The following is a 26,178-nucleotide window of genomic DNA, read 5'->3' as shown; positions in this document are numbered from 1 at the left end:
GCTGCATTATTTTGGAAGAAAATAACTGGAAATAAAGTGGGTGCCCATCAGTTGGGGAAGGACTAAAGAAAATGTGGTACAAACTATGGGCTGTAATGGAATGTTATTACACCACTGAGAATGGAAAAATATGACAGATTCAGAGAAACTTGAGGCGAGGGGTATGAATTGATACAGAGTTAAAAAGCACAACCCAAAGAATAACTGACATGATGATCACAATACTGTAAAAGGGAACTTTTTTTTAAACCCTTACCTTCTGCCTTGGGATCAATACTTTGTATCGGTTCCAAGACAGAAGAGTGGTAAGGGCTAGGTAATGGGGGTCAAGTGACTTGACCAGGGTCACACAGCTAGGAAGTATCTGAGGTCAGATTTAAGCCTAGGACGTCCCATTTCTAGGCCTGGCACTCAATCCACTGAACTACCTAGCTGCTCTCTAAAAGGGAACTTTTAAAATCTTCAGAATTCTATTCAAAGCAGTACCTGACTAATTATGAATTTAATAGACTAATGACAAAACATGCTTCATATCACTTGGAGACATGATAGACTCTAGTAAAGAGAATGAGGCACACTTTACAGATAGTGAATTTGTTGATTTTTTTTTTTGCTTGACTATAATTATTTCAAAGAAGGACTTTATAAGGGAGGGAGAGTTAATGGATGGTTATGAATATATAAAAGAGGAAATCAACAAAACATTTAAAAATATGAAGAAAAAAGAAATTTAGAAGATGATACGAATGAGACAATTTTGTTATTGTTTTGTTAAGTTCAATATAACTTTTTAAAAAATGTATATTAGAAGCTCACAACTTCATATAGGATCCTTGTTTTGGTTCCTTTTTTACATACCCATTTTTTTACATTTTTACATTGTGTTTATTGGTGATTAAGAGCATTATAAAAGAAAAAAGTAAAATGAGAGAGTTCGGCTTGATGTCCTTCAAGGTACTTACCTTACTTGCTAGGTCCAATATCTGTTACTCTATGAACTTTATACAAAGCATAGAACTTTTTCTTCCTATTTCTTCTCTGAAAACTATATATAAATAGAATAGAAAATTCTGCCATGAAGCAGAACACAGTTACCCAACTTATGCTTTAACAAAGTTAAATTTGTCCATACTACTGGAGTAACTGAAAAGACCACCATGGCTTATACTTACGGCAACTTTGTATGCAGCCTCAATGTAGAAAACAAGATTCTGTATGAAGGCCACCTCATCAAGGGTAAAAATAATACGCAAGCCTAATAAAAGAAAATAAACACAGATGGTACTATGAAAAGAAAGGTACCTGACAGCTAAAATTCAATTCAAACCATATTTACAAAGTTGTGTAAGTTATTGTTCTAACTGCTTGGGATACAGGGAGAAAAATAACAAAATAATCCCTTATCTCAAGGATCTTACATGTTCCAGTAGGGACAGGAAATATGTATAAAGATAGATATAATGCAAGGAAATTTGTGTGGAGATCCATTAACAACTGGGACCAAAAGAGAAGGATTCACAGAAAAAGCAGTAATTGAGTAAAACCTTAAATGAAAGATTCTGAAAAGAAGAGAGAAGAGGTGGCAGGCATAGGTGACAACTTATGGCTATACAGAGAGGTAGAAGAAAGAATGTTGAGTCCCTAGTTCTGTTTACCTGGAACACAGAGTATGGAGAAAGGAAAAAAGGCTGGGAAAAAAAGAAAGGAAAAAAGGCTGGGAAAGATGTAAGTTTTAGTTTCCTCAGTAAGTACAAGGAGAGATTTTCTGTGGGAGATAGGTAGAGAGAGTGGTACAGGTGACTTGTTGAAAAAAAAAAAGCTTTAGAACTACTACATGAAGTAAATCAGAAAAAAATTACATTTAGAAGGAAGGTCCAACTGAAATCAAATAACATAAACGTGAAGATACAATTTTGTGACTTCCTCAGCTATGTTTATAAACACTAGAGTAGAAGCAGAGAAAACAGATAGCAAAGATGGTCCAGGGTTGAGAATTAAATAGATGTGAATGGCAAAAAAAAAAAAAGATGAAGGGATAAGGGAATCAAGGATAGAAGCTAATAATATATGACTACCTGGCCAACTATAAAATGAAGATTTACAAATGGAAATATGGGCCCAGAATAGAGGTAACAGACTGCGAGAACAGAGAGAAATATAATGAACGGACAATGCAGAAAGAATGAAGAATAAATTTAGGAAGAATAGGGCAGAAAAGAGATGGAAAAGAGGTGAAAAAAACATCATTTATGCCACTTAGACCTGGAAGGCTCCTTTTAGTGCCTGGCAGAGACTAGGTACTTAATAAATGCACATCAATTAATTTTACCCTAATTTTCATTTCTTTTGGGCTATCTAAAATATACTGAAGGTTCTTGAAACCCATCCAATTCATTTAATATTTTATAATCATCTAGTTCCTGCTGATTTTAAATATCTTTCAGGCAATGTGGTGTAGTAAGTAGAGCAAATCCTGTCATAGACACTAGCTGTGTGATTCTGGACTAGTCACTTAATCCCTCTAACCCTTGGTTTCCTCATCTATAAATTGAGGAGGTTAGGTTCAATGACCCCTAAGGTCCCTTGTAGTTCTAAATTTATAAGCTTATGAAAAGAAGTGATAACCATTTGTAAAAAAGTTCAGAAAATCTTGCAATGAATTTGAGAGTGGGAACTGTTGGTGATTAGTGGGTTCAATCACAAAAGACAGCCCTGGCTCTAGGATGAGTCTCACAGTCAAAGGTCTCCAAAGACTGTACTTATCCAATAAGCAATCCAAAAGATTTTTCAACTTAAATTGGTAATGAAAGGCTGGTTATAGGTCTAGATCAAGAATTTTAATCAGCAGCCCTAGTAAAATATGTTAAATGAGAACCAAATGGGCTAAAGTGATCAATTAAATGCTGATAGGAACATGAAGAAAACAATTGCTAGAACAGCTGTGAATTCTTTTTTTTTTTTTTGGAAAACAAGATGGAAATACATATAAAGAGCTGTAAAGCTGTTTGTGCTAATCAACCTAGAGATTCCATTACTAGGGTGAGGCACTAAAGGTATTAAGAAGGTAAAAAGCTGTGTGTATATGAAAATATTCATGGAAGTTTTGTTTATTATGACAAGATAACTGGAAATAACACAAATGCAAAGAATGGGAGAAATGGCTGAATAGACTGTGATATTTGAATGTAATGGATTGTATTATGTTACTGAAATGACAAATATCAAGAATATAAAGAAAACAAGGGAAATATATGAAGAGATGAAAAGAGAATTAAAGAGAATAAGAATAATACATATCATTATTATGTTAAATCCAATTACAGCCACAAAATCAAGAGAAGAAAGTATGCAAGTAAAATAAATGCAAAGGAAACTCAAAAACAGAGGATGTTTATATTAGTGCACACACACATATAATTTATATATTTTAAAACAAATTGTAAAGAATGTGGAGTTTGTGGTTCTGCACATAATCTTTTTATGCATTTGTTTAGTTAAAAGTTTTTTGGTAGTGGTGGTGGTAGTTAGTAAGCATATAATTTTTTGAAAAAGAAGTTTAATCTGCTAGCTTCACCAAATGACACTAAACTGGATGGAATGTACAGAAAACATATACTAAATAAACTAACACAAATTAGTGTTAAATTGACATTTGTTTTAAAGGTATTTGCTAAGGAATTTGCAAATGTAATATCCAGTGTTATGTTATGTCAAAAACTAAGTAGAAACTTGTATACTAAAATTTCAACAATTAAAGTACATGTTCTTTTGTTGTCAAAGACAGGTCCATTTTAATACAGTTTTTAAAATTAAAGTCAGTTCTAGAGACATTAAATGATAATATATATGACATTTTCTTGTTTATTATGGCAGTGAATAGGGCTAATACATTTGTGCTGGCACCTATTTTCAAAGCATAGAATCTTAAATTAATGAATGTTCACTCTTGTTGGAGAGAGAGGGAGAATTTAGGGGGAAAAGAATGTCTATAAAAAAGAAAAACAAAACAAAACAAATGTTCAGTCTTTACAATAGAAAGGCAAGCTCAGTTTTAATCTTTGTAATATTTCTGTCAACTACTTGGACCAAAATGTGCCTTATCAAATGTTTAGGTAACAAGATGCAAAAGGAAATAAAGTTAAATGATAAATGATAATGCAAGATCCAAAATTATTCTGGACAGGCTGGAATGATAGGTCAAAAGATAGGTGAATTTTAATACAAAATAGCATAAAATCTCAAATCTAAGAAATGAAAATCAATTGATCAACTATAAGTTGGGTCCACTGATTTGAAATTAACTCATGTAAAATTAATCTAGGCATCTTATGGTTATAAGCTAGATATCACAAAAGTTTGATGCCAGGTTTAATTTTGGTCTGTATAATAATTGTGTCTAAAACAACTGAGGTCAGAGTTTTGTATTCCATTTTGATCAAAGAATATCTATTTGTATGGGTTCTTTTTACATTTATTCTGTATATATTAACATTTGTACCTATTATCTCCTCTGTTAGAATATAAGTACCTTTCAAGGAATGCTTGTAAAATATTTATTTTTTAAATAGAAGAAAAAATTTTAAATACAATTATTAAGCTCCTTAAGAATATGAATAGTTTCTTTGTGTTTATATCCTCAGGGTCTGGCACTTCAAAAATGTTTTATTAATGCATAATGATTACTGATTGATTGTTATTTAAAATAGTACGGTCAGTTCAAGATACCATATTTTTAAAAGCACACTGACAAACCAGAATCCAGAGAAAGGCAATGAAACAGGTTTAGATACTGAGCCAAATTTAGTTAAAATATTTCTAATAGGGATAATAAATGTAAAGTCCTATATGCTTCCAAAAATTATTCATCCAAGTAAAAGAAGAGAAGAGATAAAGCTTGTCAACAATTTATGTGAAAAAGACCCAAGGATTTTAGTGGACTTCAAGCATTGTTAAGATATATTAGATAAAAAAATCCTATGCAATCTTAGATGTATTAATACAAGAACTGTTTCCAGAACAAAGGAGTAAGTGTCTCTTTATATTTGTTTTGGTCAAATCACACATGTAGTATTATGTTCAGCTATGGGAACTATATTTTTGTGAAGGACTTGACCAAGATAAAACAAATCTAGAGACAGGCAAATGGAATGGTATTTACCTTGCCTGAAGCAGGCAACTCAAAAGGGCCTTCAAGTACTTTAAGGGGTTATATCAGGAAAAAGGATTATATTTCATTTGTCTTACTTCAAGCAGCAGAATTAGGCAGAAATAGCAAGAAGATTAGAGCTTTATATAAAGAAGTATTTTCCAACAAACTGGACTGTCCAAAAAAGAAATGTGCTGCCTGGAAAACTAAGTCTCTCTTCCCTGGAGATCTTTATAGAAGAGCTTAAAGGGTCAAGAAATTAGAGACTTGGAGCTGGAAGGTCTATAAGTCCATGTCCATGTCCAGCCTCATTTTATATATGAGGAAGATGAGGCACAGAGAAGTTAAAAGATTTTTCTGGAGGTAGTGAGGTGACTCAATGGATTCAGAGCCAGGCCTACAGATGGGAAGACCTGGGTTCAAAACTGACCTCAGACACTTCCTAGCTGTGTGACTCTGGACAAGTCATTTAGCAACCCAATTGCCTAGCCTTTACCACTCTTCTGCCTTGGAACCAATACACAAAATAGATTCTAAGATGAAAGGTAAGGTGTTTATTTTTTAACTTTCCCAAGGAGCCAACTTAATTTAAATTCAGTTCCTCTGACTCCAAATCCAGAGTATCCCAAGTGAAACAGGGATATAAAAGGGTATTCTACTCGGCTTTAGATTGATTTTAGCATATCTGAGACTAGTAAATCTGTGAGTAGGAAGGATAGGATTCTATGAATCCTATCATATTAGAAATTCTTGAAAGAATTGGGAAAGTTCAGTCTGAAAAAGAAGAGACAAAGTAGAAGCAGTGGTCTTTAATCAACTTCGAATAAATTGTCTTCAAATGACTATTAAAGAGAGAATTTACCTATTCTGTGTTTTTAAATTAGTTAAAACTATAACCAAAGGATGGAAGTTACAAGGTGGACAACCAGTTTAATATGAGAGATGTCCGGAATTAGAATAGGTTGCAAATTAGTGAATTCCAAGGTCACCAGAAATTTTCACAAGCTAGATGATGTCTGAGATACTGTGGAAGGAATTTCTGAATTAGGTAGAAAGTTCCCTTCCAACTCTAAGATTTTATGATTCTATGATTTAAGTCCCAATTTAATGCATTACTTGTTCTTTCCTGATGTTTTTACAATTTTATAGACTTTACTTACCTGAAGCAGTCATTTGTGCTAGAAACAATAAAAATAAGGAAGTAGCATCAACTTGTAAATGTCCCCACTGGTCATCACCAACTACAGTGCCACATGTGGCAGTATTGTACTTGGCATGCAAACTGTCCTTGGTGCTCTGAGTTTTCTTAAACTTCTCAACTTTATCCACCTAAGAAAGATAAAATATGGCTCAAAATTAATCACTCTCAAAAACCCAATCAGAAGCACTAAATTGACCCATATGATTTATGTGTTTTGGGAAGCAAACATAGGGTATTTGACATTTTAAAAGCAAATAGTTCTGAGAGAATTATTTCATAGAAGAAGGAACTATGATAATAGTTATTCAGTCATTCCTGAACCCTTATACAATTTTCTTGACAAAGATACTAGAGTGGTTGGCCATTTCCAGTTCATTTGACAGATAAACAACCTAAGCAAACAGGGTTAAGTGATTTGCCCAAGGTCAAGGTCAAAGTAAGTATCTGATGCTAGATTTGGATTTAGGAAAATGCAAGGAGGATAGAAAACACCGTAGGTATTATTCTTGGCCACTGAAGGTAAACTTTCAAGTATATCACCAAATCTACACACTGACTAAATAAATATTATTTGGATACTTGCAGGAATGTGGAAAATATTTTATCAACATAGCCAGAGAATATTGGCTATTTTTCACAAATAAAAGTTCTAGTGAGTTGTTCAAAGTACACATTACGGTTAAAAATGACTTGCCCAGTTTTCAACAACTATGCAACACAAGCAGGAAACAAAGCCAGTGGTTTTGTCTCTGATTGGATATTATATTTTTTATGAACAAAGTCCAAATGTATTTTTGGCTTCTTGTACTAAATCCACAAGTAAAAAGAATCTAGTTAACAATAGCTTTTAGTCCTACATATCAAGCTCTTTGAGGGCAGGAACAGTCTTAAATGTCTTCTCCATCCCCATTAGTGTCTATCCTAGAGCCTTTTTTTTTTTTTTTTTGGTGGAGGGGAGGTCTTAGACTTGTAATTTCATAGAACTCTATGGTGTGAAAACTCTTTTCACTGAAGGAGATTGAGAACTTGCCTAGGTTGCTGAGAAATTAAATAACATGCCCATGGTCACACACAGCTATCACAAATTGGACCCAAATCCAGGTCTTCCTGATTATAAGATCAGTTCTCTACACTATATCATACTGCCTTACGCTTAAAATAAATATAATATATAATAAAATGTAACAAAGAATAAAATTATGAATGAATGAAAATTACATTAATTTTGCTGGTATACTGAAAAATGTAGAACAGACAAGCAGGAATCACCCCCACTTATGTGAAGCACTTATTCAGAACTGCTATCTATAAATTTTGAAGTTTCTTGCTTGAGAATCTACCTTAAAACAGCAGTATAGAATGGAAGCAATATACCAAAGGCTTGAGTCAAAAAAAGAAACAAAAAAAAGTTTTACTTCAAGTTAAAAGAAATTCCTTCCATATTATTCACAGCAATTAGGAAGCAGTTAGTGTAGTTTTGTCTTTGTTTTGGGAATGACGTTTTTAAAAGACAAACAGAGTAAAATGGTATCTTTTAAAAACTAAAATTACTTATTAATGAATTGTTTTACTCTAGGATATAAATAAAGTTTGGAGTTGTTTTTAACCAAAAAATACAACATAGTTTTGTGAGAGGTTTTTAACCAAAAAAAAAAAAAAAAAAGGCAGTATAAAAGGGTAAAAAATACCTTTTATTTTCTATAACAAATTATTTATAGCAATTTTTTATTTTATACTTATTTTATATCATTACTTTATATACATTATCATTATTTATAATATATGTATGATAACAAAATAACATAATATATAATATAAATTATTTAGAAAGGCAAATGTGAAGAGTCGAAAAAAGTTCAAAGTGCCTCAAGATGTTTTAGCTCCCAGTGACTGTAACATGAAATTCCAGCTAAAATGACTTATAAAACAAATGTATGCAAGTTTTCCAGTTACCTGTCTCATCATACACTGGAGAAGACCCCGCATCAGTTTCACTACATTCTGAAAAAAAAATTAGAAATAGGATGATTTCAGTTAATCAACACTTACTAAGTACCACTATCTCTAGTTCTGTTTATTTATAGAATGTCATCTTTTCAAATATTCCTTCAGTCTTCATTAGGATTATCTGACTAGTTATTCCCATTCACTTTTCTTCATATATTCAAAGGTCAATTCATCGTTCTATAAAAATTTAATAATAATAAGTTAATTATTTAATAAACAATATTTTAATAATAACTCTGACAGGTTTTACAGATACAAACATAAAAATGAAACAGCTCTGCCTCAAGGATTTTACATTCTATCAAAGGAGAAATATGCACACATAAATCTATACAAAGTAAAACAAAATAAATATAAAATAATTGTGGAGAGGGAGTAACTGAGGAGAGAGTAAAAATCATGAAAATTAGTTTTCTGGCCCTAATTTTTTAGCACTGCATTACACCACAAAAATATTTCCTGATTTCTTCATGGAATCATAGTATTCCATTACATTAGTATTTTTTTTTATCCTGGGACTCCATTCTAGGAGCATAGGGCCACAACCAGTAGGCAATGGGTCACGCAGTCGCTCAGGGTCACCCAGCTGGGAAGTGTCTGAGCCCGGATTTGAACCCAGGACCTTTCATCTCTAGTCCTGGCTCTCAATCCACTGAGCTAGCCCAGCTGCCCCTACTTTAGGTTGCAGTTTCTTTAGCAGATGTAGTTTTTACAGGGTGGGGTTGCTAGCCCCATGCTCAACCCTCCTCCTTTTTCATCCGGGCTAGGGACTGTCCTTGGCTCAGGAGTGGTAGGGGTGGACGATAGGGGTCAAGTGACTTGCCCAAGGTCACACAGCTGGAAGTGTCTGAGGCCGGACTTGAACCTAGGACCTCCAGTCTCTAGGCCTGGCTCTCAATCCACTGAGCCACCCAGCTGCCCCCTACATTAGTATGCTACAATTTAATAAAGAATTTGCATTTTTAACAACTGGGTTACTTTCAGTGTTCTGCAATTACAAATGATATTATGTAAAATTATGAACCCACATTAATCTTTCTCCTTCCAACACTCTGCCACAAGGTCAATATTTTGAGATATAAAAGGTTCTCACATTATATAAATTCAAATTATGGAAGGCAGCTGAGCGGTTCAGTGGATTGAGAGCCAGGTCTAGAGATAGGAGGTCCTGGGTTCAAATGTAACCTCAGATACTTTCTAGCTGTGTGACCCTGGGCAAGTCATTTAACATCCACTGTCCAGCCCTGATTGCTCTTCTGCCTTGGAACCAATACATGGTATTGATTCTAGGACAGAAGGTAAGTTTAAAAAAAAATTCACATTACATAAATTCTACTTTTTAAAGAATTCTGAAAGAAATCTAAATTCCCCCCCCCAAAAAAAATATGTTATCTTTACTATACAGTAGTGTGCTTTCTGTTCCTGCCCTGTGGTTCAGTGCTCTGTAGCTTCCCACCTACCCCAACCCCACCAAAAAGAAAACCTAAAAAAAAAAACCCTCCTAGTGAAAGTAGAACAGATGGTACAACCATGCTGTCAGAATAGGGACTTGGCTTGAGACCTCTGTGCCATGTGAGAGCTTTGCCCTACTCTACCCACCCATTTGCAAGTCTTTAGTCTGTCCACACCCACTTTCCACATGCTCCCCATCCTCTCCTGTCTGTGTCCAAGTCTAGCCCCAGTGCACCTGCCCTCTGTGTGTTCTTCCTCTTGATTCTGGCCAGGCCTCTACATGGCTGGCACTGGCCCCCATCTATGCCTCCTCCTGCTCTCATTTCTCTGAGCACGCTCCCCACATGTCTTTGGACTATGTTCCAATCCACCCCCTCCACAGGTGTATGGCCTGCCTCTCTCCTCCTTTACACCTGTGTCTGTGGACAAATTTGGGTTACATAAAAACCACTTTATGTCGAGGTCTGCAGAATGCTCCACTTATATAAAGAGAGAACTATGTACATATCAGATTATCTACTTCCTACAAACAGGTTTATACAGGCCATGATGATCTTCAGCAATTACATATAAGTACCCATAAAAAGAGACTGGGATACTGCAAAAGTCTACAGTGTTCCTAAAAGCTTTTTTCTTTGAATGTGGTCCAGGCAAACATTATGTCTGTTGACCAATGATCAGTTTAGCTAAGTTTGGAAAGGTTCATCAACAAAAGGTTAGCTACCAAGGAATGAATTTTCTACGCTGTAGAAACTCAAAAACGCAGCCTAAGGCACAGAACACAGAATTTCTTGGCCTCTGTTGATAAAAGGACAAATCGCATGAGACAGAATTGTTGAACTTTTAAATATCTGTTTTGGTGATCTACTCCTTTTTCCAAATGAGTTAAGGTTCCTTTTGCAGTTAGTTAAAAGTGACCAAAAAAGGGGAATTAATGAGATTCTCCTATCAAAATGAATAGGAAACCTATTAATAATATTTTTTATATTTGACTGTAATCGTCCTCTAAATGTTTCATGATAAACTTCCATTCGTAGGGAAGTAAAACAGATCATAACACATAGAACTTAAAAATCCTATTAGAGTTTACCAATCAACAAATCTCAGAAAGGCTGAAGATAAGATGAGACACTTGTCAGATCTTTTTCAAGATTTGTCTCCACCAACTAACTATCTGAGTAGCACAGAGGTGGGGAAAGAAGAAGAGATAGATGAAGGAAGTAGCAGTCCCCAAAATGGCTAGTGGCAGTTCTCAGGAGAGCTGTGAAACCAGAAGTACTTTTCTACCAGCTAACTAAAAAGCACAAAGGCCTGAGGCCTCAGATCAATTGTAAAGAGCACGAAGAAGGGAGAATTAGGAAAGTGCCAGCCCCAGGTGTCAGCATCACTGGTAGCTGGTGAAGGGGGAGAGGTAGTAGTTTGCTTCTCAAAGATGACTCACAAGTTTTGCTTAATTTTTTTAGCAAAAAAAAAAAAGTCAAATATCTGGCAAAAAACATTAGAGATAATTTAATTTTGTAGTTTGCAGTGAATCTAAGAGAGTGACTGGCTGCATGGAATAGTCAATATAGGATTATTAGATTCATTCTTAGTTTAGGTCTCAGAACTCCGTTGTTTATAGGAAATCCAGTGCTACAAAATAACTACTCCATTTGGACTTTGAGGAGCATTATCACAATTATAGAAATTTTAAATTGGGAGAAACTTCCCAAGAGATATGGGGAGGTAAGACTAAATTGTGATATTTTGTTAAACAACATAAACAAGCAGAAAATGGAATTAAGGAATTTTTCTTTTCAACCAGCTCTTGAGTTTGGCTATTATGTTCCTGGGGGTTGTCTTTTCTGGGTCTAGTGTAGAGGGTGATCTATGGATCCTCTCAATGTCTATATTGCCCTTTTGTTGTAGAACTTCAGGGCAATTTTGCTGAATAATTTCTTTTAGTATGGAGTCCAAATTTCTATTAATTTCTGCTTTTTCAGTAAGACCAATGATTCTCAGATTGTCTCTTCTAGACCGGTTTTCTTGGTCTGTCACTTTCTTATTGAGATATTTCTTGTTTTCTTCTATTTTATCAGTCTTTTGACTTTGTTTTATTTGTTCTTGCTGTCTTGAGAGATCATTAGCTTCTAATTGCTCAATTCTAGCCTTTAGGGACTGGTTTTCCTTTTCAATCTTGTCATTTCTGGTTTTCAATTTGCTTATCAGTTCATTTGATTTCTGAGCCTCACTTTCCAATTGCAAAATTCTGCCTTTTAAACTGTTATTTTCTTGCCAGATCTCTTCTATCTTTCTCATCATCTCAGATTTGAACTCTTCAATAGCTTGTGGCCAGTTTTCATTATTTTGGGAAGGTTTGGATATGATTACTTGTTTGTTCTCCTCTGCTGTTTGCTCTGTTGTCTGGATTTGCTCTGTGTAAAAGTTGTCGAGTGTTACAGATTTCTTCTTGATGACCTTTCTCTTTTGGGGTTCTTGTCTCTGGCTTGCCATTTTTAGCCCTGCGCCCTCTCAGGTTTATCCTCACACTCATGGTCTGTCTGCGCTCTTTAGGCTCCTGAAGTCTCAGGACTAGTTGCTCTCAGGGTCCCCTTGCTTGTTCCTCTGCCCGAGGCTCCTTTAACAGACTCAGGGTACTGCTTCCCCAGTTGTGTACCCCTTCTGCACTGGGTCCCCACTCAAGGTCCTTGCCTGTGCTCAAGATCTGAGTCCTTGCCTGCGCTCAGGATTCGTGTCTGGGCTTGCGTCTGGACCCACATTCGTGCCTGCGCTTAGGGTCTGTGTTCAAGGTCTGTGCACGTTCTTTAGCCTCTTGGGGTCTTAAGTCTTGCTGCTCTCAGGAGCAGGCCCTGGTGACCCCAGGTAGCTGCCAAGGACTTAATGCGTGCCCCAAACTTGCTCTAACTTTTGTGTGCTGGCTTTGGCACATTGTACACAGAGACTGATACACTGGTAAAATCGAATATAATGGACTTCTGTACTAGCAGCAATGCAATGACCCAGGACAATTCTGAGGGACTTATGGAAAAGAATGCTACGCACATGCAGAGGAAGAACTGCAGGATTGGAAACAGAGGAAAAGCAACTGCTTGAATACATGGGTTGAGGTGAACATAATTAGGGATGTAAACTTGAAACTACCACACCAATGCAACTATCAACAATTTGGAAATAGCTCTTGATCAATGACACATGTTAAAACCAGTGGAAAAGTGCATCAGCCATTGGGGGGGGGGGGCACGGGGGGATGAAGGGTAAAGTAAGAACATGAATTATGTAACCATGTTAACTTTTCTAAAAATTAAAAATGATTAAATGATTAAAAAAAATAAAATCTTTCCTTTCCCATGGATCTGACAAGTATACTATTCTGTGCTTACCTAATTTACTTATAGTTTCCTTCTTTATATTCAAGTCATTCACCCATTCTGAATTTATCTTGGTATAGGGTGTGAGATGTTGATCCAGGTCTAATCTCTCCCATATTGTTTTCCAATTTTCCTGGTAGTTTTTGTCAAATAGTGGGTTTTTGTCCCAAAAGATGGGTTCTTTGGGTTTATCGAAGACTGTCTCCTGAGGTCACTTACCCCTAGCCTATACCACTGATCCTCCCTTCTGTCTCTTCGCCAATACCATATTGTTTTGATGACTACTGCTTTATAGTACAGTTTAAGATCTGGTACTGTTAGGCCACCTTCCTTCATATTTTTTTTCATTATTATCCTTGATATTCTTGGTCTTTTGTTCTTCCAAATGAACTTTGTTAGTTTTTTCTAATTCAGTAAAAAAGTTTCTTGGTAGTTTGATAGGTATGGCACTAAATAGGTAAATTAATTTGGGTAGAATGGTCATTTTTATTATGCTAGCTCGTCCTACCCATGAACACTCAATGCTTTTCCAATTGTTTAGATCTAGTTTTAATTGTGTGGAAAGGGTTTTGTAGTTGTGTTCATATAATTCCTGTGTTTGTCTTGGCAGATAGATTCCTAAGTATCTTATATTGTCTAGTGTGATTTTGAATGGAATTTCTCTTTCTAACTCTTTCTGCTATGATGTGTTGGAAATATATAGAAATGCTGATGATAAAGTATGTTTATTTTGTATCCTTCCATTTTGCTAAAGTTGTTGATTATTTTCACTAACTTTTTAGTTGATTCTCTAAGATTTTTTAAGTAGACCATCATATCATCTGCAAAGAGTGATAGTTTGGTCTCCTTATTGCCTATTTTAATGCCTTCAATTTCTTTTTCTTCTCTAATTGCTACTGCTAGTGTTTCCAGTACAATGTTAAATAATAGAGGTGATAATGGGCATCCTTGTTTCACTCCTGATCTTATTGGGAATGCTTCTAATTTATCCCCATTGCAGATGATGTTTGTTGATGGTTTTAGATATATACCATATATTATTTTTTTTAACCCTTGTACTTCCGTGTATTGTCTCATAGGTGGAAGATTGGTAAGGGTGGGCAATGGGGGTCAAGTGACTTGCCCAGGGTCACACAGCTGGGAAGTGGCTGAGGCCGGGTTTGAACCTAAGACCTCCTGTCTCTAGGCCTGACTCTCACTCCACTGAGCTACCCAGCTGCCCTACCATATATTATTTTTAAGAAATGCCCTTCTATTCCTAAGCTTTCTAGTGTTTTCGGTAGGAATGGGTGTTCTAATTTGTCAAAGGCTTTTTCAGCATCTATGGAGATAATCATGTAGTTTTTGTTGGTTTGCTTGTTGATATGGTCAATTATGTGAATGGTTTTCCTGATGTTGAACCATCCTTGCATTCCTGGTATAAATCCCACCTGATCATAGTGAATAACCCTCGTGATCACTTGCTGGAGTCTTTTTTGCTAGTATTCTGTTTAAGATTTTTGCATCTATGTTCATTAAGGAGATTGGTCTGTATTTTCTTTCTCTGTTTTTGATCTACCTGGCTTTGGATTCAGTACCATATTTGTGCCATAAAAGGAGTTTGTTAGAATTCTTTCTTTGCTTATTGTGTCAAATGATTTGTATAGCATTGGGATTAGCTGTTCTTTGAATGTTTGATAGCATTCAGTTGTGAATCCATCAGGCCCTGGCTATTTTTTCCTAAGGAGTTCTTTAATGGCTTGTTAAATTTCTTTTTCTGATATGGGATTATTTAGGTATTCTATTCCTTTTTCTGTTAATCTAGGCAATTTATATTTTTAGAAATAGTCATCCATATCATCTAGATTGCTATATTTATTGCCATATAATTGGGCAAAATAGTTTTTAATGATTGCCTTGATTTCATCTTCATTAGAGGTGAGGTCTCCCTTTTCATCTTTGACACTGATAATTTGGTTTTCTTCTTTCCTTTTATAAATTAGATTGACCAGTACTTTTTCAATTTTATTTATTTTTTCAAAGTACCAGCTTCTAGTCTTATTTATTAGTTCAATAGTTCTTTTACTTTCAATTTTGTTGATTTCTCCTTTGATTTTTGTAATCTCTAATTTAGTTTTTAACTGAGATTTTTAATTTGTTCCTTTTCTAGTTTTTTGATTTGCATGCCCAGTTCATTGATCTTTGCCATCTCTAATTTGTTGTTATATGCACTCAATGATATAAATTTCCCTCTGAGTACTGCTTTAGCTGCATCCCACAGATTTTGGTAGGATATCTCATCATTGTCATTTTCTTCAATTACTACTAATTGTTTCTATGATTTCTTCTTTAACTATCTGATTTTGGAGAATCATATTATTTAATTTCCAATTAGTTTTTGATTTGCCTGTCCAGGTACCCTTTCTGATTATTATTTTTATTGTATTGTGATCTGAAAAGATTACGTTTAGTATTTCTGCTCTTTTGCATTTGTTTGCTATGTTTCTATGCCCTAGTACATGGTCAGTCTTTGTGAATGTACCATGTGCAGCTGAAAAGAAGGTGTATTTCTTTTTGTCCCTATTCATTTTTCTCCACATATTTATTAAATCTAATTTTACTAGTATTTCATTCACCTCTCTTATCTCTTTCTTATTTATTTTTTGGTTTGATTTATCTAGAGCTGATAGAGGAATATTTAGAATTCCCACTAGTATAGTTTTACTACCCATGTCCTCCTTGAGTTCTGCCAGTTTTTCCTTTAGAAATCTGGATGCTATACCATTTGGTGCGTACATGTTGAGTACTGTTATTTCCTCGTTATCTATACTGCCTTTTAGCAGGATGTAATTACCTTCCCTATCTCTTTTAATCAGATCTATTTTTACTTTGGCTTTATCAGAAATCACAATTGCCACTCCTGACTTATTTTTCTCAGTTGAAGCCCAAAAGATTTTGCTCCAGCCTTTGACCTTAACCCTGTGTATGTCCACCTGCCTCATCTGTGTTTCTTGTAGACAGCATCCTTTTTGTTTTCTAATCCACTCTGCTATTTGCTTCTGTTTTATGGGTGAGTTCAGCCCATTCACATTCAGAGTTATAATTATCAGTTCTGTTTTTCCTAATATTTTGGTATCTTTTCCTAGTTCTGCCCCTTCTTCTTATGCTATTTCCTTTTAAACCAGTGGTTTGTTTTAAATCAGTTTCCCTTGTCCCCTCCCTTGTTTTACTACCCCTTTCCACACCCTCCCTTCCCCTCTTATTATTTTTTGAGGCCTAATGAATTCACTCCTCCCTCTTTTCCCCTCCCCTTATGAGTTCCCCACTTCACTGCCCCCCTTTATTTATCCCTTCTTAATTCATCCTTAGGGTTAGATAGAATTTGATATCCAAATGCATCTAGTTACTCTTCCCACTCAGGATTACTTCTGCTGAGAGTAAGTTTTAAGTATTTCCTATTAAGGCTCTCTTCATCTCCTTCTTATAATAGTACTCATCCACTCCCCTTCCCATGCCCTCTTTGTGTGATACAGATTATCCTATTTTTCTTATACCTTCAAGTTACTCTTGGTGCCATTTTCTATTCACCCTCCAACCCCCACCCCCAATTATCTTAGACCATTTAGTACTCCAATGTCTCCTAATGACTAATTCTTCTAATTACTATAATAGTGAGTACAATTTCTTAGAATTACACATAATATTTCTCCATATAGGAATACAAATAATTTGATCTTATTGAAGCCCTTAAAGAAGCAAATTTAAAAATAAAGAGTTTTCTTTCTTTCCCCTCTCTTTCTTATTTTCCTTTTCATGTTCCTCTTGTTTTTTGTGGTTGGATATCAAACTTTCCATTTAGTCCTGGTCTTTTCAGTGTAAATACTTATAAATCCTCTATCTTGTTGAATGCCCATACTTTCCCCTGGAAGTATATAGTTAGTTTTGATGGGTAGGTGATCCTTGGTTGTAGACCCAATTCTCTTGCCTTTCTGAATGTCATGTTCCAAGCCCTGCGGTCTTGTAGTGTGGAAGCTGCCAGATCCTGTGTGATCCTGACTGGTGCTCCTTGATATTTGAATTGTTTCTTTCTGGCTTCCTGTAGGTTTTTTTCTTTAACTTGGAAGCGCTTGAATTTGGCAATTATATTCCTGGGGGTTGTCTTTTGAGGGTTTAGTGTAGAGGGTGATTTATGGATCCTTTCAATGTCTATTTTGCCCTCTTACTGAAGAACATCAGGGCAGTTTTCTTGGATAATTTCTTGTAATATGATGTCCAAATTTCTATTAATTTCTGACTTTCAGGAAGACCAATAATTCTCAAGTTGTCTCTTCTAGACCTATTTTCTTGATCTATTATCTTCTCATTGAGATATTTCATTTTTCCTTCTATTTTGTCAGTCTTTTGACTTTGCTTTATTAATTCTTGCTATCTTGTGAGATCATTGGGGTCTACTTGCCCAATTCTAGCCTTTAAAGAATGGTTTTTGGCTATAATCTTTTGATTTTCCTTTTCAGTCTGGTCTATCTGGCTCTTCATGGCTTCTAGCTGGTCATTTTTGGTCTTCAATTTGCTTACTGTTTCATTTTATTTCTGAGCCTCACTTTCCAATTGTGAAATACTGCCTTTTAAACTGTTATTTTCTTGCGAGATCTCTTCCATCTTTCTCATGATCTCAGATTTAAACTCTTCAAAAGCTTGGGACCAATTTTCATTTTTTTGGGAGGGTTTGGATGTCTTTGTTTGTCCTCTGTTTTCTGGGTTTTTTCTGTGCAAAAGTTGTCAAGTGTTAGAGCTTTTTTCTTGGTCTTTTTGGTGGTTATTTCCTGTGCCTTGCTTGGCATCATTATGTTTTCTCAGCTAGAAGTCTGAGTAAGGCAAACGGACTCTCTTTGTAAGGAACTAAGTGGTAGTTTTTGCCTGAGGCTACTTTGCGAGTCTCCTGGCTTCCACTATCTGCTAGGCTAGGCCTCTGCTGTTCACGGCCCATGTCAGCCTCACTCCTGAGCCCAAGGTCTGAGCTCCCCAGCCTCCTGGGGTCTCTGGTCTACCTGTTTTCAGGGTCAAGCCCCCATGGTCCTAGTCAGCTGTCCAGAGCCTGGAAATTGGTCCAAACTTGCTCCTCCACCTGGGGTTTTCCCCTGGATTCTTTCAGACCCACTCCCACACCCAAGGTCTGTGCTCTCCAGCCTCATGGGGTCTCAAGTCTTGCTGCTCTCAGGGGCAAGATCCTAGTGGTGCCAGTTAGCTGCCAAGATGCTAAATTTTGTGCCCCCACTCGCTCTAACTCTGGCCTCTGACTTGTTACTGTGGGTGGGGTGGGGGAAGGTTGATCAGTTCACATTTTGATGGGAGCTATTTCCCTCCCTTATAGCATGGAAGTGCCCAAATCCCATGTACTATTGTGGGGTCCCTTCTTTCATCTGGATTTGTTTTTTTTGTCCTTTAGAGGTACACCAAATCAGTCAGTAAGGAGAGAAAGTCGCCCTGCTTCTACTCTGCAGCCATATTAACTGGGAAGTCTCTTAAAAGTTTTAAATAACAGATATGTCCTTGTGCACATTATGACCCAGGACACAAAACAACCAAAACTAGATATTTTGGAAGGTTGAAAACTCAACAAAATTTTCATGGGAAACCCTGATGAGTAAGAACATTCAGGAAGTAGTAAGATGCAACCTTACGTTCAGATGTCCTAATTTTTACTGCTAGCTTCACTTAAATGATCACAACACAGAAGAGGCATATTTAACAGATATTACAGAGATATCCCTCACAGGATATGGGAGAGTGAATCAGAGAGATTGAAAAGTCACAGATAATACAACATTTATAAACCAGAGGGATTAAGATGTCAGTGTGCCCTCAAGAAAAATAAGGAAACTGTGAAAAGAGATGAGATTAAGGGAGAAAATAGTCTGTTTTGTTTTGGATATGATGAGTTTGAGATGTCCATGCAACACCCGAATGGAAACATCTAGCAGGCACTTAATTTGAAACTATAACTGAGAAAAGAAAATGAGACCCAGGAAGTTTTTTCATAAATTTACCTTCATAAAGATAATAACTGAACTTATTAAGTGAAGTGAAGGGAGAATGTTTCAATATAAAAGATAAATCATGGCAGACAATGAGGGCAGGTTTAGGACATTGATAATAATCCAGGTAAAGGAGATAAGAGGAACAGTTAGGCTAGTTAGGAGGAGAATCAGAAAAGTAGCCCAGAAGCCAAGAAAGAAGAAAGTATCCAAGAGGGTTTTCATGAATAAAGGGGAAAGCTACAGGAAAAGACAAGCAGAGGTAGAATCAAGCATACAAGAAGAAGAGCCTTGACAGTAAGAGTTACCTCTTTTTCACTAGTTAGCAAAGGAGTGGTGGGCAGGTAAAGATGAAGAAAGTTTCTGAGCTATGGAGTAGGGAAAACAAGATTTCACAATTGGTTTATTTTCTCTGTGATATAGGAGGTGAGGGGGAATGGGGAGTCAGCATAATGAACAGAGAAAAGAGAAGGTTTGGAATTATGAATATGAGGAATGTGACAGGGATTTGATTAGGAAAGAATAAAAGTGCTGATATGTAAAAGAAAGAGTCCATTTGAAGTTAAATAATATAAATTTGTTATGCACTTATTATAAATGTGTGATATCTTTTAGTAGTGATCAGAAGTTTAGGAGCAAGGTCAGAGATGGAAAATAGGGGCCCTGATCCAAAGTGACAAATAATAAGAAGTAACTGTCTATAAAACAAGAGGACAAAGATTAAAGATGGTGCATAGTTGAACTGATAAACTATAAAGCCAAGATTATAAAGGCAAGAAAGTGAGCCAGAATAGGGATGTGATGAACTAGAAAAGAAAAGGGGGGGAGGTATTGAGAGACTAAAGGTCACCAGGAAGTAGAGTAAATTTAGGAGGGGAAAGGCAAAAGTAGATATGGAAAAAAGATCATATTAAGACTATGGGATTTCCTAAAAGTAGAAAAAATTCTCCCAAGAGGTTGTATGTTTCCTCTCTATGAAGGGAAGCCTTCATATGGAAGTTGGATGACCACTGGATGTTAGAAAGGGAACAAGTTGCAGTAGATGACTTCTGGGGTCCTTTCAGACTCAGATTCTATAAAAGATGAACTATTGTTTTAGAAACAGTTTACATGAAATTATTCTCATGCTTCCTATTATTCTCAGGAGTTTATTTTTATCCTACTTTACATAATTGTTATATTTTGTATAGAAATAAATTTTGGAATTTTTTTAAATCAAACTTTTTTTATTTAGAGCCACACAATGTTAAAGCTGAAAGAGACCTTGGAGATCATCTACAGTCACAATTCATAGATAAACACATACTGAGAATATGTATATAGCATTCAGTTGGTTTATATATTCATTGGGGGGTTTATATTCATGTGTGTGTGTGTGTGTGTGTATTTCCATTTGAGGTTTTAGATGCATGAAAAAAAATCTCCAAAAGAGAAAAACAAAGAGGTTGGAACTCCCTAAGCACTAACCAAAAAAGGAATATAGTAAAATAGTGGCAGGGGGAGTTCAGGAGGAGAAATTTAGGGAAATCATACAAATCATACACTATTTTTAATGACTTTCAGTGTAAAAATCAATTACTAAGTTAACATAATGCCTTAGCCCACATCTAATTCAGAGTAACTACCACAAAACTACCTGTTCTAATTCATATGCCTTGGCTTTATCTTCATCCCGATCTGCATTCTTCCGATATGCCATTCCCAGACCCCATACTGCCAGGATGCTGTAGATGTTGTCTCTAACCCAGGCATCTTTTTGTTCATGGCTGGCTGAAAGTAGTCCTGTTACTGGACTCTGAAAAAAAAAAGAGGAGCAAAATAACCTTTGGTTAAACTACAATTCAGTTTTTTTTTCCCAAATGTAAGGCCTCAGTGTTTCTTATAGACAGACAAGTTAAATAATTGCCTGTGAAATTAAACAAAGCCCATAAACAAGATGCCTCTAGAAAGCTGATAGATATATAACCTGAAAGCTATAATATACCAATTAGAATCTTGGGACTAGAGAAAGTTTCCTTATATGAAACCTAAATTGACATCTTTAGACTTTATCATGCTGCTCCTAGGGTCAAGAAAAATGTCTTCTTCTTCTACATGACAACCTTTCAAATATTTGAAGAACAAATTCATGCTCTTAAAGTCTCTTCTCCAAGTTAAACATTCTCAATCCCTTCAGTTGATCCTTTTTTGTTATCAAGACGCTCCCTGGGGCCAGCTAGGTGACTCACTAGATTAAGAGCTAGGCCCAGAGACAGGGTCTAAATCTGGTCTCAGACACTTCCTAGTTATATGACCCTGAGCAAGTCACTTAACCCCCATGGGGCAGCCCTTACTGCTATTCTGCCCTGGAACAGATACACTGTATTGATTCTAAAATGATGGAAATTAAGGGGTTAAAAAAAGAAAAAAAAAGGTTATCTCATCATTTTAGTTATCATTCTCTATATGGTCTATTCTCAATGTTCTTTTTAAAATGTATTACCTAGAAGAGAACACATTCCATCTGCTCTGTGACTAGTACAAAATACAGTGGGGAATATCACATCCCTAATCCTGGAAATTATGACTGAATGCAGGCTAAAATTGTATTGGAATCTGGGCCTTTTGCCTCACACTGATGACTTATGATCAGGAATGTAGTCCATTAAAACCCCTAGATCTTTTTCAGATCTGCTATGTAGCAATTGCTGCTCTATCTTGTACTATTTGTAAAGATGATTTTTTTAAAACTCATGTATATAATGGTATTTTTTCTGGATGGGATCTATCATTTCATTGGTATAGAGAACTCTCAGTCAAGATACATTCTTTACCACTGCAAATCAACACCTGCTCTGCAATTAATAAACTCAAAAGAATTGCTTTGGTCACTGAGCAGTTAAGTGAGTGGCTCAGGCAGCAAGAGATAAATATAATTGTATTATTTTAGTCTTATTCTAGGAGTTTGCCTTCCTGCTTGGTAGTTGCCCCCTGTTTACCTCCCTAATCTTTTGCTTTCCTAATCTCTATCATCCAAAACAATGGTCCCAGACCCAAACCATTCTCTCTGCTACATTTGAAAATAGTTTCATCCCTGTCTTACTTAATCCTACTCTTTTTCTACATCTTTCCCTCCACCACAAATTCCTATCCTTCTTGTATTCTTCCTTCTGATGTGCCAAGAGAACCTATACTACAATCAATACTGCCTCCGTCCCCACCATGCCTCTTCTTACAATCCTACTATCTCACAATAATAGACCTGGCCTTCAGTTGAGGACTCCAAATCCTTCACTACCCTTGCCAGGCCTTAACCATTTCTTTCATGTCTCCTATAAGACAATGAAATATTCTTAGTTCCCTTCACTCAAAAACTTTCCTGCTTTTGAATGTAAATCCTTTTAATAATACTCTATTTTCTTAGTCCTTGTTGCTGTCCAACTCCTATAGTGGTCTAGCTTGCAATGAAGTGAGCAATGAATATAACCTGTAATTGAGTGAGGAGGGATGTGGCTAGCATGCCCCTAACGTAAAAAGGATGATATCTTGATCTATTACTTGAAAAAGACAAACTGTCAATTGCCATACTCATGCTTCTCTACTTTTCCTGGGAATTTTGTAACCTTGCTCTCCCTTTCCCCAACCCTCAAATTTCTCCAACACACACTTTGAATCTTTAGTCAAAAGATAATATTTTCAGACCCAATTTCAAACAATTTTTCCTATCAAGAGAATTACTTATTCTATTGGAGAAGACAAGTACTTTTATAAGGATATACAGAATTAACATTAAGATAATAATTCAAGGTAGTTGAAAAGGGAAGACACTTGTAGTTGGGGGGAATCAGGAAAGATTTCACATAGGAGATGGTACTTGGCTGAGATGGTACCTTATATAAAATATAAAGGAAGGGAGGAACAACTCAACTTCTCCTGTGGGGGGAAAACCTCACGTCTGGTGGAGAGGTAAGGAGGGTGTGCACTGCAGTTATGTGGGATGATCAGTTCAAAGACGCAATGGAGGAGGATAGAATAAGAGAGGAACATAGATGGTCAGTTTATCTGTATCACAGAGTGTGGGAGGAAAATAATACCCAATAAGGCTGGAAAAATAGGTAGGGGCCTGATAGCGAAAGTTAAACAGAGGAGTTTATATTTTGTTCTAGACACAACAGGGAATCACTGGAGTTAATCGAATAAGAGAGTCACACAGATCTGTGATTAAGATAAATCACTTTAGTAGCAGCATGGAAGATGGTGAACTGGAGTGGAGAAAAGACTTGAAGCAGGGAGATCAAAATTTATTGTAATAATCCCTAGGGAAGATGTGATGAGAGCCTGAAATAATGTGATAGCTATGTGAGTGGAAGAGACTTGGAAACAATAGATGTTTTGAATGTAGAAATGGCAAGATCTGTCAGCTAATTGGATATGTGAGATAAGGGAGAGTGAGGATCCAAAATTATGATATTAGGAATCTGGAAAATACAGTGGTGGTGCCTTCAATAGGAAATAGGAAACTTTAAAATGGTGAATGTTTTAGGGAGAAAGATAATGACTTCTGTTTTGGGAAAGAATGAGTTGCAGATGTCTCCAGGTCAGCCAGTGAATTTTGAAATGAAGCTGAGGGGAGAGACAGAGCCTAGATAGATCTAGGAGTTATTTACACAGAGATGATAGTTAAATCTATGGGAATACAGTGAGAGATTCTGAGATAGAAATAGAGAGAGAATGCATTCCGGGTATAGGAAATGGCTAACACAAAGGCTAATAGTTTGAGTAGTTTGAGAAAACTTCTAAAGTGTTTCTTCTACCATCTAAGAAAGCTGCCAAATGTTAGTTACTAGAACATTGAACCTGTTTGTTGGATTTGGTTGATATGCCAGTTAATTTTGCTTATAGTTTCTTTTTAATCCTCTTTTTTTTTTAATTCTTTGCCATAAAAGATGGCTCTCTGGAAGGGTAAAGAGAATTTACTTGAAAGCCTAGGAGATATAAAAACAAAAGATATCAATTTTCAAATGTGTGCTATTGAATAGAAATCTATTATAAGGAAATCATCATAATAGTATAGGATTTAAACCACATATTGGACTACAGGTTGTCCATATAATCATTTCTACTTCTATTCATCTAGAATTAGATTTGAATACGTCAAGCAGATCAACAGACTAAATTTGATAAAAACAGAAATATTATTTAAAAAAACACACTTCTCTTTTAAAAAAAAAAGGAAAAATGATGCTTAAGTGTGTTTCCTTCTATTTATTTGTGGTTTTCTTTAAGACAAGAATAATAGCTTGTAAAGTATTATATCTTCTATTTAAACTCTGGCCACCACTCCAATTTGTAACACTATTATTGGCAATGTAAACTGCTCTGGCATGCTCAATTTTGGTTTAACAGTCCATATTTGTATTTAGTCACAATTTAGCAGTCAGTAGAAAAACATGAATTCAAATCATAATGAATATCACCATGGCCTTGGGAGTCAGAGGACCTGATTAAAATTCTGACTCTGGCTCTTACTAGCTAAGTGGCTTTAGTGACTCTATCAGAGAATACCCATCACCATGAAACTACAGGATTGAGAAGTCCCAATTTGTTAGTATATATAAAAGGAGTCTTATGCAAATCACTTAACTTCTTTAATCAGAAGTACTATGTAAAAAAGAACCCAGGAACTAGAGCTGAATATGACTTCAGAGGCCATCTACAGAGGAGGAAGTAAATGCCCAAGAAGCTGAGGTGACTTGCTCAAGGTCTGGTAAAGGTCTGAGGTAAGATTTTAATCTAGGTCCTCTGAGTCCAGAATGAGGGCTCTCTCCACTGTCCCACATGGTCTCCCTTAAATAGAAGTTCTACTAGTTATTTCAAACTGTACTAAATACCTCACAGGGTTGTTAGATACATGTTTGCTTTATAATGACCTGTACAAATGGAAACTATTATGATGATTATCCTAGCATCTTCAGTTCTATAAGTACCCAGGAAGAACCAGGAAACTTCAAGAACTAACCAGTTAATAAGTTAGAAGCAGATATTTAAACCTTATTTGTAGAGGTTAGAGTGTGGGGTTTGGTGGTTGGGAATGGCTTAGAGTTCAAGATAGTGGCTTCATGTTGGAGCCTCAAAAGGTCTAAAAAACACAATTCCATCAACCACAACAGCAACATATTATTTCCCTGATAATGCTGAGAAGCCTATTGGTACCGCACAGTAGGAATAGGAGTCAAAAGTTCTCTGGCCAGGATCAGGGCTAATAGAAGTTATATTAGAAATTCTTATACAATATACTTCATTTTCCCATGATCAAAAGAGCAATTATTAAAGAAATATCAACTACGTGATCAGAATCTTTTTTTTAAAATAACTCTTACCTTCTGTCACAGAATTAATGTTAAGTGTCTATTCCAAGGTAGAAAAGCAGTTAAGGGCTAGGCATTTGAAGTTAAGTGACTTGCCTAGGGTCATAGAGCTAGAAGTGTCTGAGGTGAGATCTGAACCCAGGATCTCCTGTCTATTCCCATCCAAACAACACAGAAGTAGAATGGGGTACATTATTTCATATAAAAAAAAGGCAATAAATCCCAATACTATACAAATTATTTGATATGATAAGCAAAGAAGGAGTCCTACCAAATTCCTTTTATGACACAAATATGGTACTGATTCCAAAGCCAGGGAGACCAAAAACGGAGAAATAAAACTACAGACCAATCTCCCTAATGAACATAGATGCAAAAATCTTAAATAGAATACTAGCAAAGAGACTCCAGCAAGTAATTAAGAAAATCATTCACCACGATCAGGTGGGATTTATACCAGGAATGCAAGGTTGGTTCAACATTAGGAAAACCATCCACACAATTGACCATATCAACAGTCTAAGAAACAAAAATCACATGATTATCTCAATAGATGCTGAAAAAGCCTTTGACAAAATACAGCATCCATTCCTACTGAAAACACTGAAAAGTATAGGAATAGAAGGACCTTTCCTAAAAATAA

The 26,178-nt window shown here is 35.9% G+C and overlaps 1 protein-coding gene across 1 annotated transcript in view; it reads right to left on the bottom strand.

The window, feature by feature from the left end:
• PHKA2 (phosphorylase kinase regulatory subunit alpha 2) overlaps positions 1-26,178 on the bottom strand; it is a 113,685-nt gene that overhangs the window by 79,402 nt on the left and 8,105 nt on the right. Inside the window, exons 2-5 of the mRNA XM_044670332.1 lie at positions 20,825-20,983; positions 8,301-8,348; positions 6,307-6,475; positions 1,173-1,255 (exon numbers count right to left, since the gene is read on the bottom strand). Of these exons, the coding sequence (XP_044526267.1) occupies positions 1,173-1,255; positions 6,307-6,475; positions 8,301-8,348; positions 20,825-20,983 (459 nt within the window). The remainder of the gene's footprint in view (positions 1-1,172; positions 1,256-6,306; positions 6,476-8,300; positions 8,349-20,824; positions 20,984-26,178) is intronic.

The sequence above is a fragment of the Gracilinanus agilis genome, chromosome 3, assembly GCF_016433145.1.
Source record: "Gracilinanus agilis isolate LMUSP501 chromosome 3, AgileGrace, whole genome shotgun sequence".
NCBI lineage: Eukaryota > Metazoa > Chordata > Mammalia > Didelphimorphia > Didelphidae > Gracilinanus > Gracilinanus agilis.
This window is presented reverse-complemented; position numbering and strand designations above follow the sequence as displayed.